Consider the following 17,108-nt stretch of genomic DNA (forward strand, 5'->3'; position numbering starts at 1 on the left):
TAATTCAGTGTTTCACTGTTGACAGCATTTATGTCATGTTTGCTTTTAGCCAACGAGTAATTTTCCATAAAACCGTAAGCATATAGTCCAAATGTACTCAACATTTATAAGATTGTTTTTTAAAAAAAAAAACGAAATACACTTCAGTTATGTGCTGCTTTGATAAAATATCCCCCCCAAATACTACGCTGAAGTTTATGGCTCACAACGTGAGACAATGCAAAAAACGTTCAGTGGGAATTTCAACTTTTTTTTTGAGTTCACGACAGATTAGAAAATAACTTCCTTTCCTTTTACAAAGATCCCCCGTAACAAGCTCTCTCCTTCTGTCTCGTCAGCCCCTGCAGCTACCCTGCAGTGAACCGGTACTCCTCGTCCTCTCTTTCATCTCAAGCCTCCAACGAAGTCAGCAACATCACCGGCCAGTCGGAGAGCTCAGATGAAGTCTTCAACATGCAGGTAATCCCTCACCGGTAAAACGCACATGCAAGCAGCCTCTCACGCGCGAGCGCTGCCTACATGCCCCGGAAAAGGCTGTTAAAGTAGTAGATTGAGTCCACATCCCAACATTTGCCCTCCTGCTCTCCCCACAGGCTCAACTCGCATCAGTTCTTTTTTTTTTTTTCCTTTTCAGAATTCGCCTGCACTTTTTTTTTTTTTTCCCCTTCTCCTCTGACCCTTTTTTTTTCTCTCTATCATGTCGACTTTTCTCTTCCAGGGTTCTGTCCGGCCAAGCAAATTGTCATGATTATATCAATTCAGGCCACGGTGCTTTGTGCGGGCCGTCCATGGAGCCCTGCCTAAGTCTAATCTAAACTGGATTTGGCCAATTCAAAGAGCTGCCGACAACTCCTGGCAAGCCGTCCGCGGCACCTGGCAGGACCGGAGTAATAATAAGAGAGGGGAAACACGGGAGGCAAAAAGGGCTGCTGTCAGGAATCTGACTGAGTCAATTAGGATAATAGATTGGAATATTAAAGCTTTACTGTACCTTGGAAAAAAAATGATGCAATAAGACATCCAATTGAAGATTTAGGTTTTCATTTTAAGGTGTTACTTGCAGTTATTTAATAGGTGTTAGTAGAACGAGGCACCGGCGTTATCGCTACAGATACAGTGAAGTTCAAAAGTATTCAGACCTGTAGCAGACTTGGCTTGAAAACTATTTCTATCCAGTAAAGAAGCTTGTTTTTGATTGGAAATGAGACAGAAATCCCTCGAGTGATGACTAAACAGTTAATATAACATTTAAAAAAAATGTCATTGGATCATTGGGGGAAAACTCCTCACATCAATTTGGCTTTTACATATTTCTGCTGTTCCAGTATTTTGACAGCTGGTTTCAAGTCTTTGGTATGTTTTTGCTCCCTCCACAGATTCTTTGTCAGATTACAGTCAAAACTCTGGCTGAGTTTTTCACACAAACAGGAAAAAGAGCAAGATGTTATTATTGTCGGCAACGAGATATAGACGTAAATCGTGCTTCGAAAACACTCGGTGTACCGTGTCGAGTTAAATGAACGGGTGAAACCAACTCCGCTGTTAAATACAAGTCAACCATCCAGTTTCACTCAGTTGGATGGAAATTAAAATGAAAGTGGGAAACAACCTGGTTTAAAATGATCTCCACCAGCTGCGTGTTGGCGGATCAAATTTCTTACATTGCCGTTGAAAAAATATTCCTAAGTTTGCAAATGACTCGGCGGTAACTATAAACAAACTGCTGGTGTTTGTGAACCCCAGGAGCTAACAGTGTTGCTGTTTTTATTTTAATTTTTTTCAAAGAGATGCATTATTTAAAGTTTTGCAGCGGATTTTCAATCTCTTATATTTTCTTTTCCAAGACTCCATCCCGCCGTTGTTGGCTTAGAAAAACGGAGATATGCTTCTTTTTTGCTGATTAAAAATGTTTTAAATAAATCATTACCATTTCTCCAAAGCATATCAAGGTTCCAGTGAGTAACATTAACAATGCTGTTTGGTTTGTAAACCACCAGTATTACAGATACTGACTATATTTCTAGCAAATGAATTATGACAGGTCCTCTGGAAATGTGTGTTTATACGGTACAGAGTAGAGATTGAAACACAAATGGTTTTATTTCCTTAGTAATGCTAACCACTCCAATGGAGCAAATTGGCAATATTCAAATTTAAAATTTACTTCTGAAAGTGCTGCCATTATTTATATTGAAGATTTTTAGTTTATATTCTCATTTAACTGTTTGTCTTAAAGCATATCAAAGCATTTTCTCCTAAGCAGTGCTGTGTCACAGTTAGCTAACGTTTACATAGCTAAAAATGCTACTAATGTACATTAGTTTTATATACCATCCTTATTTTTAAACTAAATCCATCTGGAATAGCAGAAGTAAATGCACTGATTGTGCAAATCACTTGAATAATGTCTTTAGAATAAAGATCTGCACCTAACTTAATATATTGGAGAAAAAAGCTTTGATTTACTCTAAGTTGTGACTAAAGATGAGTCTTTGTCAGTATTATTTAGAATCAGAGGTGATGCCACACTGTGCTTGTTTGAACCAACCAAGGCTGTTGTAAACGGGCTATATAAAGAAATGAACCGTGACTTGAAGTTTATTAACATTAATGTTCTGGTGATTTAAGACAGAAGTTCATGATGTTGTGCTGTTTCCCGCCTCCAGCCCAGTCCATCTACCTCGAGCCTCAGCTCCAACCATTCTGCCTCGCCCAACGTCACCAGCTCAGCCCCCTCCAGTGCCAGAGGTAAGGTGGCTTCTATCAAATAAAACACACAAAAAAACCGAGCCCTGTGGGCTAGCATGCAGCTGATATTTCAGTCCCAAGTGCTCTGAAATATCGAGTGTTCTCTACGTGCAACGTTGTACGTTTTAACCTTTCGACGTTGCCGTCTCCCAAAACGGAACGGCAATCCCGTCTGATGAGGTTGGAGCCCGGCGGAAGATCCTCAAAGAGAATGTCGAAAAAGTGAGCTTGATTTAAAACAAACCGAGGAAAGGCGAAACAGAGAGAATACAAAATGAAGACGGATAAATAAATGAGCTGGAAGAAATGGTGTTGAAGGGAACATTGCGCCGGCGAAAGCGCGCAACGTGGTAAGAGAGAATAAGAGATTCCTACAACCGAGCTGACTATTCCCTTCTAACAAGCGCTGTCCAGGCCAGACTCGGCTATCCGAGCGTCCACCGCTGGGTAGAGTGAATAGCTAATGCCTCGTCCTGCTGCCCCTCTCATCCTGATGTGTTCAAATGTGTAAATGTGTTTCTGCCCGATCCCGATCATAAAAAGCGAGAATATATGAAGACGTTTATGGAAGCGTATGCACTCCCCTTTGGCAAGCCGCTGACGGCGGGCGGCGCCCTTATAAAAGTGCCCTCTGTCTACCCATAAAGCGTGCAGAGAATTATTGCCTCTGTGGTGCTACCTGAAGGAGAGCCAGCAATTGCTATCTTATATTCATATGATGGTCTTCCAAGTGCTGTCAAGTTGGCTAATGGTTCAAGATTCATGCGGCGGCTGCTGAGGGGGAAGGGCGGCAATAATGACGAAATTGTGCGTTTGGATTTCGCCCTCATCTGTTGACTCGTGTTACACGTAACCGTGTCGAGCTGTGGCTCACGTCCCTGTTGTGATTGTCCAGTGTAACGGAGGAGGCAAGGGAGTTGGGTTAGAGGGAGTGAGGAGGATGTGTGCGTGCGTGTGTGTGTGCGTGTGTGTGTGTGTGAAGGAGGGGCCAAGCCATTTATCATGTTGTGGAGCTATTGAGGCTAAAAGGACGGCAAAGAGAGAGAGAGGCTTGGAGGGAGAAAGAGAGATTGGCCTTTCCTGATTGCCAGTATTTGCGGGTAATAGCCTAACACCTTGCTCCCTGTTTGGTCCTGAACATGTTTGCGAATGCGCATGCTTGCGTACGCCTGCATGTGTGTGTGTGTGAGACACGGCTCTAACATATCATACTGTTCATTTCAGGTTCGCCTCAAATGGCAGAAAAGCACAAGCATTCCAGAGAAAATGCCTGCCTGTCTCCGCGAGAGAGACCAGTCAGTGCCATCTTCTCCAACCCCCTTGATCCTGCACAGGTTGGCAAATATAAACGTATTTATGTCTATACTTTGGCATTTTTCCTCTTCATAAATTTCTAATTTATATTAGTAGTTGATACATTGCCATGGAAATGTTTATTATCGTGCAAAGTTCTCGGTAAATTCATTCAGGCTCCAAAGTCTTTAGCCAGTATTCAGTAATAGCTTGATGCTAATGTGACACTAAGTTTCCAGATATAGTTTTAATTAGCGTAAAAATAATACATGGTGCTACTTCTCTTTGTACACCACGGCGGCCATTGTGCTTGACACCTAATTTGAAAAGATGGCTAAGTTGCATGAGTCTTCTTTCAACCAGCTGATAAGCAGTGCGCAGAAGAAGGCTAGTATTTATGCTAAATACAATATGTTGCACAACCACAGAAAAATCCTGGTGACTCAGGCACCTTTCAGTGCAATTAAAAGCCTTTTAAACCATTGAGCATTTTGGAGTTTGGAAATTAGAATAGAAGGAGACCTTGACCTGGTCATGACGCAGCAGGACACAATGAGTTCTGATCTCCAGCATGCATAAACTTTTCACACAGGGAGTGCGTCAAAAGCGATGTTCAACAAAACCTTCAACACATTTAGCAACTCATTCGGGGCAATATTTAGATATATAGAATGCATTTGTATGCCAAAAGCGGGAAAAATAAGACAATAACCTCAAAGAGCGACCCATTTCATCTACTTTCTGCCCGCCTAAAAGGTTTGGCTCAGTTGAGGGTTTTTTTTTTGTTGTTGTTTTTTGTTTTTTCTCAAAGTGCGCAGTTGTGTGATTGGGACACAAAGGCAAATTAGGAAGCAGATCTGTAGTTGTCCGGCGCTGTGTTACATTCCGCCTAGAGGGAAACTCCGAAGTTTATAACAACTGCAGCACCCAATGAGGTGCACACTGTGGCAGAAAACAAGGTCACCTTTTTAATGTACAATACATCTCAATGGGTGACTTCCGCCTAAGACTAAGAGACAAAAATGTCTCCTTGGCGAGGGCTTGTGGTGTAAGGCCATTTTGTCGCTGAGAGGTGCAATTTTTCAAGAGCAGTAGATGCTACTTCTGTTTTTGCTAAAGATTACCCCAGCTTTGTTCCATTATGTGGCAGGGGGTGGGGAAGGAACCGTTCTGTACACCACGCTGATAACATAAAAACAAGAGGTTATGAGAGCACAGTGATATTGTAATTGCTTTCCCGGTTGAAGGACAGTATGCAACGGAACCACACAATCAATCCACTGACAAAGCCCTGATAACAAAAAAAAAAAAAAAACTAACAAAAAACAAAACAACCCTAATCTGTTTGCTTTTCAAGGCCGTTCATCGCTCGCGGTCGCGGCTTAATGTGGAGTTCACCTCTTTTTCACCCCGTTTATGTTTAATTCTGCGGAGGAGATTATTGCCGATGACCTACATGCCGCAAAACACTTTTTATTGGGTGATTAATGTCGGTTATTAGAAAGACGAGTTGTTTAGCTGCATTCTTTTTTTTTGTTGCGATTTTTAGGGCGAGCGCAAAGTCATTTCTCTCAGGCGGAGCCAAAGCCAACATGTCTTGACATTTCTTTGCAGTTTTAAATGTATGATCTGTCAGATAATTAGGTCTTTTAGACTTATATAACATGTCATGGTCAGATTTTCTTTTTTTGTGTGTCATGATATATAATGGTAATTCTTCATGATAAAATATACTTGCCCAAAATAAAAGTCTCCATGCGCACATCCCTATTGCAACATCACAAAAGGGTTAAGGAAACTCGCTTTTTCTTTTAACAATTAAAGCTAAACTTATAGCAAAATCTTGAACGCTAAACTTGTTACTTATGATCTTTTGCTGTTTGTGTCATCCATATTCTAAAACTCTTGGACTTATAAGTCCAATTTTTGTAAAGGCATCATCTATATCATGTAGTGCAGCTGAAATATCTTGATAGGTTGTGTGTTTTTAAGATTAATTTGTGTGATTTCCTTACTCTGCAGAGAGCTCCTGCTCACCAGATAGGCGACACCACTCTACCCAGGAGTGACCCCAACCTCTCGGCACCAGATAAAGGTATCGCTATTCGCTATCGTTGCACTTCTATTTATACCCCTGAGTTGTACTGGGAACTGTCCACTCAGCAATCAGAAACAGTTAAAAAAAAAAAAACTGTTCCAGGGAATATCTGTTATTTTATGTCTATAGAAAAAGGGTTTTTATCACAAATTCCTTGTTTGTGTCCATCTATCCGAATCCCCAAAGAGAAATGGCTGCCATCAGCGTTGTGATGCGAAGCTGCAGAAGCCAGACAGCTTCTTGTGTTTTCGTCTGTGCATGCAGCACTGTCCAGAGTGTCGGCCATCTTGCTCATACATGCAGTGTGTGTTTACTACACACTGTACCGAAGGATCTTTCTGGCAGCTGCAGCGAATATCTCCATAGAAGCTTCTTTTGAAAACAGAAATATAACAAAAATGCACTGATTGTTTTTTTACTTTTTTTAAATTTTTTTATTTTAGTGACCTTTTCAAAGAACCATATTGTGCAAAGCCTTGACCGTACATTTCCCATTCTGACTGAATTCAGTTTTTCTCAATGAGCCGTTATTGACAATAACATTTTTTCTAATAAACGCCTACATCGAAAAACAACTGAAGATAGATCTTTAATATTTGTTGTTTTACAGTAGTTTGGTGAATTTTGTCGTTTCTATAAATTCTCATTCCCTGCAATCGGTGCAAACCTAGTGTACGTCGCTCAGATTGGATATGGTATCACACTTTAAAATATGCAGTAAGCCTATATTATGTGTGTTGCAATTACCTTCTGTAAAATACAATTTTGTGATATAAGACGCACATAATATAGGTCACATAAATACAGTCACATAAATTTAACGAGTTTTTTTTATTATTCTTTATTCTTACCCTCTGCAACCTGATGCAACATGTCTGCCGTCAACTTTTCAGCCAGAGTCGATGCAGACATTAGCATTTTTGAAGTGGGTTCAAAACAAATCCTGAACATAAAAAGAAAAACTGGTTCCATTTGATGTTTTAATGCATTTTTTTCTCCATCAGGCCCTAAAGAATTATTCTTTAAAGCATGAAAAGAACAGTTATTTTTTGGGTTTTTTCTTTTGTTTTTTTTAGCCTTTACTGTTTAAACTGGTTTTCTCCAAGCTTTACGACGGCTTAGGGTGCTATGAGATCATCCTCGACCAGCTCTGAGCCAGTTTTATGGTCTTAAAGACAATTTATTCACATCTCGGCCAAAATTCTTCCAATTTTCTTCAAAAACTTTCCCCGCCTCCATGTTTTCTTTTGGACCTCTATTTAAGGTGCAACAGAACAAGCAACGACTCCACGTTTATTTCCTCAGCGTAGGAATAATTACAGATGGTGTCGGATGACACTCCTTTTAATAAACAGCGAGGAGCGTGGATGCGATGGCTTCCTTGTGACTCGCACGAAAACACAAAACTGTGATCTGGAACTAACGCAGCAGGAGAAGCGCGCTGTATCACAATATGGTGATGCGGGCCGTCTGCACTGATGACGATGATTAAAAAAAAAAAAAAGGTGGAAGAATTTGCCCAGAACCTGTTACTGAGGAAGTGTAACTTTTTTTTTAACCTGCTAATTATATCTTTGGATGGCGTTGTTAGAGTTTAACACCCACTCTAAGATTTGGCATACAAGGAACAACTGCACCGATTTCCGGATTGCAATTTATTCTCACAGAAATATCGGCATCTAAAGTTGTGACCGAATGTCGGCTCATTTAATGAACTTGAAATTTCAAAAGGATACGCCTCGTTTTATTCCGTTCTCTGCAGAAAATGTCCAAATGAAGGAAGGCCTGTGGGAATCGGAGATAAATCTGTAAAATGTAAAAAAGGAAGCAAAATAATCAACTGCACAAACATCTTCGGGAAAAAAAAATACAGTTTTGATCCACTTTGATTGACAATGAGCAAACAACCCAATGTCCTTTGTGGGTGTTTTATTTATTTATTTTTTTTGAGGAATGTGACGTTGCATCATTTCTACTCAGCTACTTTTATTTCAAAGAAAAGACAGAAATATGTGGTGCATAACAAGCCAAGCTGTTGAAAAGGTTCATGGTTGAATCTGTCACATCGAGCTTGAGCAGTTTGCCACACACTAGCTGACATGCGTGTCCTCTATAACTATTAATTATTGGAAAGACCCATTGCAGCTTTAAATATTTGTGGGTTGGGGCAATTATTAAATCTCCGCTTTCATTGGACTTTAATAGTAAAACAAGTCTTCTAGCTATGCACATTCTTGGGTCATAAAGGGATTTATTTAGAAAAAATTTTAGGTCAATCAGAAGTATTACACACTTTTTAATATGGATGACTGCATGACTTCTTGGTGAGGTGAAGCTATGTGACATTTAGAGGTCCAGTTTCTTCAAAATGGGAAAGACCAGATAACAGGCCAATTAAATGTTAAGAGTATATTGAAGAAATTATTTTAAAATCTTGATTTATGTCTACAGTCGGATCAAAATTCACTTAAAGTGTGAAGACTGATGCATTTACAACGACTCTATCCTCGTTCATCAGCCTGTTATTACCCATAGGAAATGTCAGTGTCTCTACTGTATGTTGTGCTTTTGCATGCAAATTCCATGCTGTAATATTTTATTTATTTATTTTCATTGTGTGTGGTGTGTCTGTGTGCTGTAAAGTGAGACCCACTCCCAGTAGCTGGAGCCTAGACAGCGTCAAAGAGCGCTCGCCGTCCTTCTCTGACAATGTCTCCAAACCCATATGCCCTCCCATCCCTCCCAGGCCACAGCACCAAGGTAAAATGGCCGCCCCTCTGCTGAAGAATGACGCTAATTTTTCCCAATCTGGCTTTTGACACCTGCTGCTCTCGAACGGCTCTTCTTTTTTCCAATTTCCCCCATCTGACTCCTCCTCCTCCTGCTGTTGACATCCTCCTCAAGCCGTATGGCATTTCCGCTCTTTCCATACTGACCGGCGTCAGATTGTAATCCACTTGTTTCAAATTTGCATTTCAACGCAATTTAATTCTTCTTCTTCTATCAGCTCGAAGTGTTATTTCATTTTAGATTTTTTTTTTTTTTTTTGCATTATTTGCAGATGAAACCGGTTTAGCTTCAGTGTTTTGGGCTGTAGCGCAGTTAACCCAGCAGCGTCATCAGCAGATGGAGCCGCTCTCCCTCTCCAGAGCGCGAGAGCAGCTGTTGGGTGTAGAGGCAGCTTCAGGCAGTCTGGAGGACCTGCAGAACAACAGTGTTTATTTGATTTTGCTGATTCTTTCAGCTCTAGGCTCTCTTTGCTTCGTGTGTCCTTGTTTGCATGACTTCATGCTGTGTCATCCCACTGTGTGAACGAAAACGCTGCTCCCCTAATTCTATTCTTCTCTCTCTCCGTTTTTTTTTTTTTTTTTATGTCTGCAGCTTCCTCCGCTAAAAACGCCAGGTCGCAGTCGCCGGGTCCCATGTCCAGATCGCCGCAGAAGGTCGGTCCCGCTTCTGTTCGCTCTTCTGGAAACGGTCATTATCCCGCTCTGTGTCGAACGTGAGACGGAGACGGGTTGTATTAACTGCTCAGTGGAGCTGTGACCGGCTCCACCGCTGCTGATTTAGGACTTAATGTGTCAGCCGTCCCAAAGAGGTTCCTAAACGGGATTGGCTGGAGGGTATTATCTAAATATATTCAAGGTTCTGCAGGGATGTCACCTGTTTAATGAAAACTCTGAAAACGTACATGGGTTTATTAGACTTGTCTGCTGATTTTATATATATATATTTTCTCAAAACAACAATTCTCAAAACAACAATTATAATTTGCAATACCTTAAAAAAGAAACAGCATTCATGCAACTTTTTCCAATGGGAGTGGTGGTGAGAAGGATTTTTTCGAACGTCGTTCTGTCAGATTCAATAAAGAGAATCTCATGCATTTTCACAACCTGTTACTTTGATTGGAACTATTTGGTCTCCACTCTGGCTTTAGGTTTAACATTGTCTTGATAAACAAATCAATTAATCGCGTGATAAATCAAAAGAAACTCAATCGTTTTCGTCTGCTTAATTTATCGTTTTTCTCTTTTCTTTTTTTTTTTTTTTTACCAAAAACTGAATGTTCAGTTTGGTGTTTTGGTCTCAACTAGCCCTTTTTTTCCCCGGACTGACGATTCTGTTTACACAGACGTCATAATTAATTTTGTTTGTCGTTTCTGTTGTTTTCGTTATTTATTTTGGGTATTTAAAGTGTCTTCCAGTACTAGTCTGTAAGTGTTATTGTAAATTATAGGTCAATGATCGTTGAGAATGTGTTCTTGCGCTATTGTGCCATTATTGCTATTATATTACTTGAAAATTGTCTCAAAACAACAATATAATCTTTTATCGCAAAAAGTTCTCGACAATTTATAAGCTAGTCTGCAGGTTGCAGTGGGATGGTCATCAGATGAAATTGCGGTAAAATGAAGTTTACGGTTAAATTCTAATACAATCTGGGTGGAAAATTCTTGGTTATGAACAGTTTTGAATCGCTCTGTAAATGAAAAAAGACTTTGCAAATAATGCAGTGAGGAGACCTGTTAGCTAGGCGCACTAAACGCTCCCTTTAGCATCAATCAGCCAAGGTGTTAAAACAACGATTTAGTATCTTTGACCTCCGTTTTTTTTTTTTTTTGTTTTTTTTACATTTGTCTGCAAACAAACTGATTATTCTTGCTTTGACTTCAGGCTCAGATTTCTCACTAATGAGCTTCTTATTAGTTAATACCAGCCAGTCAAAGCTGCAGAAGTTTGAGGAAAGGTTAAGTAAGCACTGCGAGAGCTCCTAATGAGGGTAAAAACAGCAGCACCGATACTGGTCTCCATCTGGCTGGACTCACCGTAGTTTGGATTTTTTTATTTATTTATTTTTTTACACAGACTGCTAACCTCTCCGTCTTCTCACTCGTGACAATTACGTTGTTGTGTTTTTTTTTGTGTGTGAGTGACCGCTCGGCGCCCGGCGTGCGACGCCTTTTAGTCGGATTCGTGTGCGACAGCGGCACATCCACGCCTGCCGAGTTTGTTTTCGGCCGCGCCTTGCCGAGGCGTAACGGAGACTCCCTGAGCGAAGCGCCGAGCCGCGAAGCGCCGAGCCACACGGTGTGGTGACCGATCCTCTGCAAGACCCCAAGCAGAGTCGCATTATCCGGCGCATGAGCGCACACACATCATGAGGCTGCAGCCGGGGGCCCATTACCACACCGCAAACCCTGGGGCAGCAGTGAACCTGCAGAAAATGGATGCAGCCGCTCTGACAGCGCCGCACTCACTCGCCCGTATAGGAGCAGAAACCATGTTTGGTCAGAGAGTTCTCTTTGGGGTGAAAGAAGGAACAAAAAAAAAAGCAACGTGTTTAAATTACTTATGAGCGCTTTATTAAGTCTATAGATTTTTATCAAGCTTGACCCAGATGAAATAAGGTTTCTCCACTTGTGCATGTCAAATGGTTACCTTTCTTTGTGCATGCCCCTCGTAGTGTGAAGTGTACTGATCAACTCCATAGTCCACTGGATCCAATTAGGTTTTAGCAGACACACTAGCAGCATGGCATAATTGCTTAGGAAAAAAAAAACATTTTAAAGGTTTTTCTTTTCTTCTTTTTTTTTTTTTTTTTTTAGTATTGGGCAGCATATTGTATTTTTTATTTATTTTTTTATCACTGTGCACCAGATACATTAAAGGAGTATAAAAGTTTGGTGCTCTTTTATTATTTATTTTTTTTACTGGATTCTCTTTGTGCAATTTATTATTGCTACCTTACAAACAGTATAACAGAGGTGCAACTGCACTAATTCATTACTTGGGAAGCATTAACAAATGATAAATTCACACAAGCATGTGTTGAGGTTTGTTTAACCTTTAGATTTATGCACTATTAACCAAGGCAAGTTTCATTGAATTTTAAATAAATATGCTTAGAATATGAGAATGAAGGCATTTCTTTTTTTAAGTTGGGATTGTGTAGAGTAGGCATCAGCAGGTGATGTGTTACCTGCAACAGCCATCAGTCAAATCAGTCAGAGATGAGAAATTTTGACTTTGCGGAAGACTGCAGAAAAATAAATCGTTGAGACAACATCATATGAATTTCTGTTTGCAGTTTGGAAAAGGTCTGATCAGGTGATAATAAAATGTAAAATTTAATGCCAGAGATGGGTGGTGCTAACAACAAGCTAATTATGTGGAATCTGGTTTCGTAAGCATCGTTCTATAACTAGGATGAAACGTAATTGTATCTATATGACAGGATTGAATTGACTTGTATATACCGTACATAAATTGAATTTCAGTTAAACTGTCTTAAAAGAAAGTTAAAAAAAAAGAAAAAACAGTTGGAAGCAACCATAAAAGCAGTAACAGGAATGTTCAGAGCATCGGGATTCACAAATAAGATTTCAGAAAGAGAGAGAGAAAAAAAAAGGTAAAACTCAGCCAAAACTGGAAAGAAACGAATGAGCACTCTTGTGAATAAACAAACAGGAAGGTTCACCTTACAATGGAAGGTCACCCACTTTAGCAAAGCTCTTTCTCTGCCCGTCTGTGTTACCTTGTGAACGAAATGGACAACCTTCAATGGGATACGAGTTCCAGCCGATGCAGCGTGTTCTGATACTGACAAATAAAAGCTGCTCATTTTTTTGTGAAAAGTCCAAAACATGGCTAGAAACTGTAATATTGTTTCCAGTGAAAATGCAAGTGTTTGTCTTGTAACGGTTTAGAAAACAGAAGTAATAGAATCAGATGAAAATTTGATTTATTTTGACGTGGCAGGGAGTTTGTTGCACATTTCGGTTTGCTAACGCAGTTTGAAAGTAGCTTGTGAACCAGTGCAGTGTAAAAAGAAAAAAAACTGATATCCTGTGCGTCCTTGTCCTTCTGCAGTCCGCCGTGCCACCTTTCACCCCTTCCCCCACCGAGTGCCAGTCCACCAGCCTGGTCTCCAACTCGCCCGTCCTGTCCGGCAGCTACAGCAGCGGCATCTCGTCTCTGAGCCGCTGCAGCGTGTCCGAAGCTTCGGGCACCGAGCTGCCCACCGGCGACCACCTGCCGCACCCTCTGCCGCCGCCCGCCCCGCTGCCGAACTCCTTCTCCAGCAGCTCCGACGAGCCCATCCGCCGGGAGAACAAGACCCCGCCTCCCTACAGTGTGTACGAGAGAAACAACCCGCGCCGGCCCGTGCCGCTCCCGCACAGCCTCTCCATCCCGCCGCAGACGGACCCGCCGGCCCTGCCGCCCAAACCTCACCAGATCCGCACGGGCAGCATGAAGCTGGACGGGAACGCCGACCCTCGGGTGCCGAGACCGAGACCCCTGCCCAGGAAGGTGTCCCAGCTATAGGTGTATGTTTAGATGAAATAATAAAAACACACACACACACACACACACACTGGCGTATTTTGCACTTTTCTACTCGGCACTCACTTTTTATGTGATTCTCAGTTCGGCATTCCCGACGCTCCCGATAAAAGGGGCGGGCTCACCGATTTAACAGGCGGTCAGAAGCTGGCAAAAAGAGGTCAAACTTACCGGATCGGAAACGGTTCACTTCCACATTTACTAGAGGCATCGACTCTGACGTGGTCATTCCCCACTGGTTCCTCCACAAACCGTGGCCAGTATGTTTACCCAAAAGTTCTAGAATTAAGAAGAAAAAAATAAACGACACAATTTTGATAGAAACAATTTCAGATGTATGTATATTGGTATACATTAGTTTTTTTTTTTGCCTTAAGTATTGGAAACAGAGTCTTTTATCTGTGAGTCTTGCACGTTTTAAAATTATTTTTTTTGTTTTTTTTTTACACAACTCAGTACATTTGTATACTGTTTGGCGAAAAAAAAAAAAAGGTGCTAAAGGCCTCGAGTATGCATTTCGGTGAAGTGTGGAAGACAAGGGTGTGTTCTCATTGTTATATCTTCTCAAGCGAGGGTGTAGAATATTTTTTAAAAAGAGCTTATAACTTGAATCAATCTCAATTTAGAGGCTGCATTTGTGCCTCGCGTTAAAATTCATACAACAGTCGTGACTGGACGTGGGCCGGTGTGACACTGTTTTGGTACGGAGTAAAAATACAATTTCAGGTTACAAAGCATAAACTGACGGAGCAGAAACAAAACTTGTAGCCTGGTTATATGTATTGCAAAAAATAAAAATAAAAATTGCAGCGGACTCCGAATGCCTTGATAACGATAATCGGCCCACGACTAGTTGTGACCATATTGGTCATTTTTGTAGGCAGGAATCCGTCTTTGGCACAGTAACAGCAGGTCTGAGGCGCTTTGAGTGATTTTTAAAAAAAAAAATTTATTTGCCATTTTTGCAAACCAACACACTGTCCTTTCTTTAACCTCAGTGAAGTGAAGTCATGACGTCAGGACCAAATGCATGCTCTCCAACTGTTAGCCGGCATAGGTTTAATGCCGTTTATGTGAACACACCCTGTTCTCTCTGCATGACATGTACATGGTAACACATCTTTGAGCGTGGAGAGGTTTAGTAGTCGTTGTGCCAAAGGAAACTGGGGGGAGGGAAAAAAAAAAAGTTTTATAATTTTTACTTTTTACCTCAAATCTCAAAGCGAAACCGCTCAGACATGCTTGAAAAACAATTTTTTTTACACAAATTTCCTTTAAAAGTCCAAATGAATCTCTACTTTGCCCCCGATAAGTTTTGAATCTAGAAAAGCACAAGAAAGATTTTTTTTTTATTTTTTTTTATGAACTGTATAAGAGCAAACGTCATGCTGGAGTTGGGAGTTTTGCAATCAACAGTGACCTTAAAACATAAATAAGAGGATTGATGGGGCGGGAGGAATATCTTCAAACAAATCAAAAGTCAAATATTTGTACAGTTGAGATTTGCTTTCTGTTTAATTAAAAACACGGACGTGAGTAGACTGCACGACGAGTAGTTGCTCTGTTCAGCTGTTGCTGCGATGAATAGATGTCCTGTGACAGGCACATTTCACACTGTTTAGTAAATTAGATGGAACTTCAGAATAAATATTCAGCAAATTAACTTTGGGATGTGGGTGTGGAAACTGGGTAGCTTTAGCATTGTTTGTATCTTAATTTTTTATTTTTAATTCTATGTTGTGAATTTTTGAGATTAAATATTCACATTAATCAGTACTTGAGAACATTGTAAATTATGAAGAGATCAATGTAAGTATGCCAAATATGAAATTTGTGTATTACAATTAATGTAAATACTGTGTTTTTAACAAGATGTAGCTATAACAATTTACAGCTTTGAATGTAATGTTGAAGCAGCAAATTATTATAAATGTTCAAACTTTTATTGTTTTTGTGAGTGTAGAGAAACGGAGGTCATGCACAATGACTCTAACTCATTTACAAGTTCAATAAACTGCCCTATGGAATAAAGATGGCGTCACTGGAAGATGTTTTATGTCCTACTATTGTTACCTTTGTAGAGTAATTATGTTTATGGGAGTTGATGTTAGTTTAACCAATAAAACAAACAAAAATAAACCAAAAAAAAGCCAAGCTCTACCGGGTTTTCCATAGTAATGAAAAGCGATGTTATTTGGCCTGTCTTGTGTGTTCCACTGAAAGATGGACACTGAGTAGGGATATTAAAAATGAAAGATGGCAGGGTATCATTCCATCCATCCATCCATTTTCTACCGCTAATCCGGGGTCGGGTCGCGGGGGCAGCAGCTTCAGAAAGGAGGCCCAGACTTCCCTCTCCCCAGCCACTTTTTCCAGCTCCTCCGGGGGAACCCCAAGGCATTCCCAGGCCAGCCGAGAGACATAGTCCCTCCATCGTGTCCTGGGTCTTCCCCGAGGCCTCCTCCCGGGGGGACGTGCCCTGAACACCTCACCAGGGAGGCGTCCAGGAGGCATCCTGACCAGATGCCCAAGCCACCTCAACTGGCTCCTCTCAACGTGGAAGAGCAGCAGCTCTACTCTGAGTCCCTCCCGGATGACCGAGCTTCTCACCCCATCTCTAAGGGAGAGCCCAGCCATCCTGCGGAGGAAACCCATTTCGGCCGCTTGTATCCGTGAACTCGTTCTTTCGGTCATGACCCAAAGCTCATGACCATAGATGAGGGTGGAAACGTAGATCGACCGGTAAATCGGCTCTCTCTTCACTACGACGGACCGGTACAACGCCCGCTTTACGGTAGACTCTGCCCCAATCCGCCTGTCGATCTCCCGCTCCCTTCTTCCCTCATTCGTGAACAAGATCCCCAGATACTTAAACTCTTCCACTTGAGGCAGGACAACCCCCCTGACCCGGAGAAGGCACTCTACCCTTTTCCGGCAGGGTATTAAGTATAAAACTTACAAATTTATGTGAAGCTAAATATCTCTGAAATGATTTCAAACCATTGCAAGAGACATTTCTAATTAACTTCAGTATGCAAACCTGAATGAACTTGTTTATGTTTGCAGCCAGAATAATAAAAAAGATTGAAGTTTGGGATGTATGTAAGCCTGGATAGGACAAAGTTCCTTTTGTCACCATGTACAAAGAGCATTGTAGCAAGGCAGATGTACTGAAAGCTTGTTAAAGAGCAAACTATTCTTTTCATTGCGAAATTGTTTCAAGGCTTTTTTATCTTTAGCAGAGATTGAGAAAATTGCAGAGGGCTATAATTGCTTATTTATATTCTCTGATAAGGTAAAAAAAAAATGCATTTTGAGAGTCTCTTTGATACAGTCAATATATTTTGATTTCTTAAAAAAGAATCTGAAGCTAGCCTTCAAGAGACGGGTATACTGAACATGAAAATTGGATGCTTAGCTAAATGGGTATTTTTGTAGCTATGTTAGCTCCTCTTGTCCAAATTTTTAGGGAGCGTCACATCAGCCAGCTCCCTAGATGCTAATGTCATGCTAGCTAACTGAAGCTTTTGTGATGGCTTATATGTTGTCACCGCCTGCCCGTGCTGCATGATATTTTGAAGTGGTTCTGGACTTTCAAGTGAATTTAAACAAATTCTCTACA

General features: G+C 41.0%; 1 protein-coding gene across 4 annotated transcripts in view; it reads left to right on the forward strand.

Annotated features, from left to right (window-relative positions):
* The window catches only part of dock4b (dedicator of cytokinesis 4b), a 177,211-nt gene extending 161,694 nt beyond the window's left edge, over positions 1 to 15,517 (forward strand). For 3 of the 4 annotated variants that reach the window (XM_008401053.3, XM_017302824.2, XM_017302825.2), the window contains 7 exons: positions 348 to 459; positions 2,667 to 2,748; positions 3,973 to 4,082; positions 6,064 to 6,136; positions 8,783 to 8,899; positions 9,521 to 9,582; positions 13,013 to 15,517. In XM_008401053.3, the coding sequence (XP_008399275.2) occupies positions 348 to 459; positions 2,667 to 2,748; positions 3,973 to 4,082; positions 6,064 to 6,136; positions 8,783 to 8,899; positions 9,521 to 9,582; positions 13,013 to 13,468 (1,012 nt within the window). In that variant the 3' untranslated portion in view covers positions 13,469 to 15,517. The remainder of the gene's footprint in view (positions 1 to 347; positions 460 to 2,666; positions 2,749 to 3,972; positions 4,083 to 6,063; positions 6,137 to 8,782; positions 8,900 to 9,520; positions 9,583 to 13,012) is intronic. The other variant, XM_017302826.2, reaches the window with a different exon arrangement.
* The last annotated feature ends 1,591 nt before the right edge of the window (positions 15,518 to 17,108 follow it).

The sequence above is a fragment of the Poecilia reticulata genome, chromosome 23 (genome assembly GCF_904066995.2).
Source record: "Poecilia reticulata chromosome 23, P_reticulata-male-v2, whole genome shotgun sequence".
Taxonomy (NCBI): Eukaryota; Metazoa; Chordata; class Actinopteri; order Cyprinodontiformes; family Poeciliidae; genus Poecilia; species Poecilia reticulata.